We start from the raw sequence: 1,695 nt of genomic DNA on the forward strand, positions 1-1,695 counted from the left end.
ATCCCAAACACCCTCCCTCCTCTTGTACCCAAAAAAGAAAACACGCACGCGCGCCCCCTCCTTCCTTCCTCTACTCAACCGGGTTCCATCCCAAACCCTTCCCTCGTCTCCTTCGTTCCCCCCTTTTCGCACCAGATGAAACGAAACAGAGCAGAGCAAGCGCCCTCCAAAGCCGCCAAAACCCAGCGCCGCTACAAGGATCCACCCCCCAAGAGGACGGAGTGGCCAAGGGCGGAGCCACCAGAAAAGCCCCGCAAGGGCGGCGGAGCCGACAAGAGCTCGGCCGCGGCCACCGCCGTGGACTCCTCTGGCCCCGCGGCGCCGGTGCCTGCGCAGGCGGAGGAGCAGGAGCGGCCTCTGGGGTGGGACGAGTTCGGGGGGTGGTGGTGGTGGGGCGCGGAGGAGGAGATGCTCCTGGGCTGGTTCCCCTTTGTGGAGGAGGACTTCCTCTGCTCCGAGAACAGGGAAGGGTCTGGGCTCTTCTGGGAGGAGGAGGACCACGATATCTGGCAACTCCAACACATCAAGGAGATCCCCAACCAAGCCAAATGATGCGAGAAACATGGGAGCTTTTGGAAAGGAAAAGTCTCTCGCTAAGAATGGCAGTTTTAGAGAGTAGGAGAAAACATAGAAACAGAGGATAAAGGTGTTAGTTTTCTTTCTTCATTGTTTTTCTCTCTCTGGTTTTCTCTGTGCAGAAGTAGAAGCTCCTGAGAAGGATACACTGAGAAACGTTTCAATCTTAGTCCAAGTATATTGGTTTACATTGATTCCTTATGCTTTTGAAAGGCTTGATGGAGAAGGCAATACATCAGTTTCAGCTCTCTCTCTCTCTTCTCATGTGCTGGATTTTTTTAAAAATTTTTCTCTTCTTGTTCTTTTGGGCTTGTTCCTTCGGTTCTTCTCATTTCCCTTTTTATAAGAAATGAGAAGCCATTTAATACGAGGACTCATTGCAATGTGGCCTAAAAGGAGATTAGCGTGACCGTTCTGTTTTTGCTCTCCAAGCCTCCCATAAATGTTGCCTTGGGTTCTCTATGGCTGCCATTGATTCCATTGATTGCGAATGTTTAATTCTGGTCTGTGAGGAAGACTCACATGCATTTGAATGGCGGTAATTCTGGATGAGTTGCAGTGGATGATTGGAATGGTTTTGTACTGCTAAAGAAATTTACTTCACTCTACTTTTCTATCCCCGCTCCCATCTCATCCCATGAGCCCATCTCCCTCCCTTGCTATTCTTCTCTCTCTCTCAAGTGGGTTAGCAGGGGTGTAAATCCAGTTGGGGAAGACACGGTAAGCCCTGTTGTTATACTGGTTCGCATCTTACGACTAGATTTTATCGAGTTACATTTGTCTGTCTTTGATGAATCTGAGGCCCCTAGAAAAATGCTAACTTGGAGTGATATTTAGCAAAAATTCTGAGGTTACCTTAGTTGGATATGAATTTTGGTGGCGTTGTGGTGCTGTTTTTGAAGTATTTGATCTAAGATAATTCTATTCAGTGGTGCTCTCGCCGTTGTTTGACCTATCAAACATGTGCTCCTGTGCGAGCTTTATTCAGTTGAGCAACAACACATATTAGCGAGGTGAGCATTGAAACATTGCGACGCAAGATTTTCCATCATGTGTAGTTGTCAATCATCATGAGGCAATTCTAGATGAAACTGTGATCAGTGTTTAAGCTTATTTTTT

The 1,695-nt window shown here is 47.8% G+C and overlaps 1 protein-coding gene across 1 annotated transcript; it reads left to right on the forward strand.

Annotated features, from left to right (window-relative positions):
- On the forward strand, positions 1 to 971 carry LOC103718988. The gene has a single exon (XM_008808026.4). It carries the CDS (start codon positions 136 to 138, stop codon positions 550 to 552), a length of 417 nt encoding a protein of 138 aa, XP_008806248.1. The 5' UTR covers positions 1 to 135; the 3' UTR covers positions 553 to 971.
- Positions 972 to 1,695: the final 724 nt, after the last annotated feature.

The sequence above is a fragment of the Phoenix dactylifera genome, chromosome 9, assembly GCF_009389715.1.
Source record: "Phoenix dactylifera cultivar Barhee BC4 chromosome 9, palm_55x_up_171113_PBpolish2nd_filt_p, whole genome shotgun sequence".
Classification (NCBI taxonomy): Eukaryota; Viridiplantae; Streptophyta; class Magnoliopsida; order Arecales; family Arecaceae; genus Phoenix; species Phoenix dactylifera.

Coding starts and splice junctions, on each gene's coding strand:
- LOC103718988 (XM_008808026.4), top strand. CDS start 136: ATGAAACGAAACAGAGCAGAGCAAGCGCCCTCCAAAGCCGCCAAAACC.